This window comes from Mycena indigotica, assembly GCF_014461135.1.
Source record: "Mycena indigotica strain 171206Taipei chromosome Unknown Mind.scaff0002, whole genome shotgun sequence".
NCBI classification, from domain to species: domain Eukaryota; kingdom Fungi; phylum Basidiomycota; class Agaricomycetes; order Agaricales; family Mycenaceae; genus Mycena; species Mycena indigotica.
The window spans coordinates 1560873-1562527 of record NW_023503001.1 but is presented as its reverse complement, the minus strand read 5'-3'; the positions used below and the strand labels follow the sequence as shown (position 1 = coordinate 1562527).

The window sequence follows — 1655 nt, the reverse complement described above, 5'->3', positions numbered from 1 at the left end:
ATGGCCGCCGGAGTCAAGATGTGCCGCATCAATTCACACAGTCACGAGTTGCTGAGTCAGCGGCGTCAACAAACCTTTCCTCCTGCCAGCATCGATCTCGCATCCGGCCCGCATTGCATACGGCCGCGCTCCATCTTGGCTCCGTCTGCGATGACGCAAGGGCATGCTTCTCTGTTGCTTCTGTGCCACGCAATCCCGGCCTCCGTGGCTTCTCGCGGCCCTCGTGTTCCGTGCGCCGACCCTGAAGATGGCGGATAAGTGCGATCTGTTCAGGGCTTCTCCATCAACTTCCAGGGTAGAGGCGTGTTTCGTCATTTTGGGCTGCCTTAAATGCCTTTGACCCCTGCAGATTCATACGCCCTCTTTGCTTGCCTTCCACCAAACCACGCACTCGAAGAATGACGCCCTCTGAGTCGAAGTCGGAGTTCAACACGCAGGAAAGCGCGACCGACGCCCCGCCTACCCAGCAGTCCTCGCCGGACGCGTTGCGTGTACCGGGGACTCCCCAGGCCTTCGTCAGCGAGGTCAACGAAGAGCTGGTACGATCTCCACCGCGATACTTATGGAAATCTCTGATTTACTTGGCTCATAGCCCGGGAATAACGTCAATGCGGATGTGCAGGCCATCCAGGACTCACGGGCGTCCGCTGGCCTGAGCGACAATGCAGAGGTGCGTTTTCCCTTAATCTTCTCTCTGTTGACGCTGTTATTTACTCCGGTTCCTAGACAATTGGTTCTCCTGTCCGGCAGGCGGCTGACGAGGCAGACACGCTGGAAGATGCGGAGCTCGGAAGCTCGATGGACGCGTTGGACTTGAACGTCGTCGATGTCAGTCAAATCCCGGTGCGCCATCACACATGTGGAGTCCTTACAATGTCTCATCTTCTTCAACTTGAAGGAACTTGTTGAAGCTGTGCCTGAATACACACTGCTCCTCGCTACCAGTGTGCGTGTTCCGGGCCAAATGGTGCTATTACTTTCTTGCGGCTCTGCCTTCTTATTCCTTAATTGAACATTCTCAGAGAACACGGACCGAGGCAGGTAGCGACGCGGGAGATAGCGACGATGACGACGAATACCCGACGGACTCCGACTCGGATTCGGGGGAGCATGATTCAGGTTATGAGGTACGCTTCTGCGTTTATTACCCCACCCGCGCCATTATCTCACGCCTGCCTCATAGCGCACGATTCCCGCCCCTCGCGGCGTAGGCGAGGATCTGAGTCCGGAGCCTGAGGCCTGAGGACGAAGCCAGAGATAAGATTCGGAAGTTACTTGGTCTCAGCGGGAATCTCATTGAATGTGGTCGATAAGGAGGAGCGATGTGGACAGTTTTGCATGAACAGTAGGAGGGATTCAACTTCTTCCAAAAATAAAATATGATCCCCGCTTCGTACAATAATTATTCTTTTCAAAAACTGAAGGTCAGAATGCTGAGATCATCGGGATGACGTCAGCTTCAAATTTTCTCTTCTTAGGCCCTGATCGGGTGCGAGGGGTTTCACGCGTGAATGGCGGAAGCTGCTGAATGATGGCAGATCAGCTTATAAATTATATTAGATGCATCTTATCTTCTACCTCTTATCTTGATAATACGACGTGTAATGCCTCCACCAGTCATTGCCAATGGGCTCTCCGACGAACAGCAGATCATA

At 53.6% G+C, this 1655-nt stretch overlaps 1 protein-coding gene across 1 annotated transcript; it reads left to right on the top strand.

Moving 5' to 3' along the window:
• Positions 1-398: 398 nt before the first annotated feature.
• MIND_00192900 (uncharacterized protein) lies at positions 399-1243 on the top strand (the record flags this gene model as incomplete). Its single annotated transcript, XM_037358837.1, has 6 exons — positions 399-539; positions 593-670; positions 727-843; positions 899-967; positions 1023-1127; positions 1184-1243. The coding sequence occupies 6 exons, from the start codon at positions 399-401 to the stop codon at positions 1241-1243; spliced, it is 570 nt and encodes a 189-aa protein (XP_037223932.1).
• Between the last annotated feature and the right edge of the window lie 412 nt (positions 1244-1655).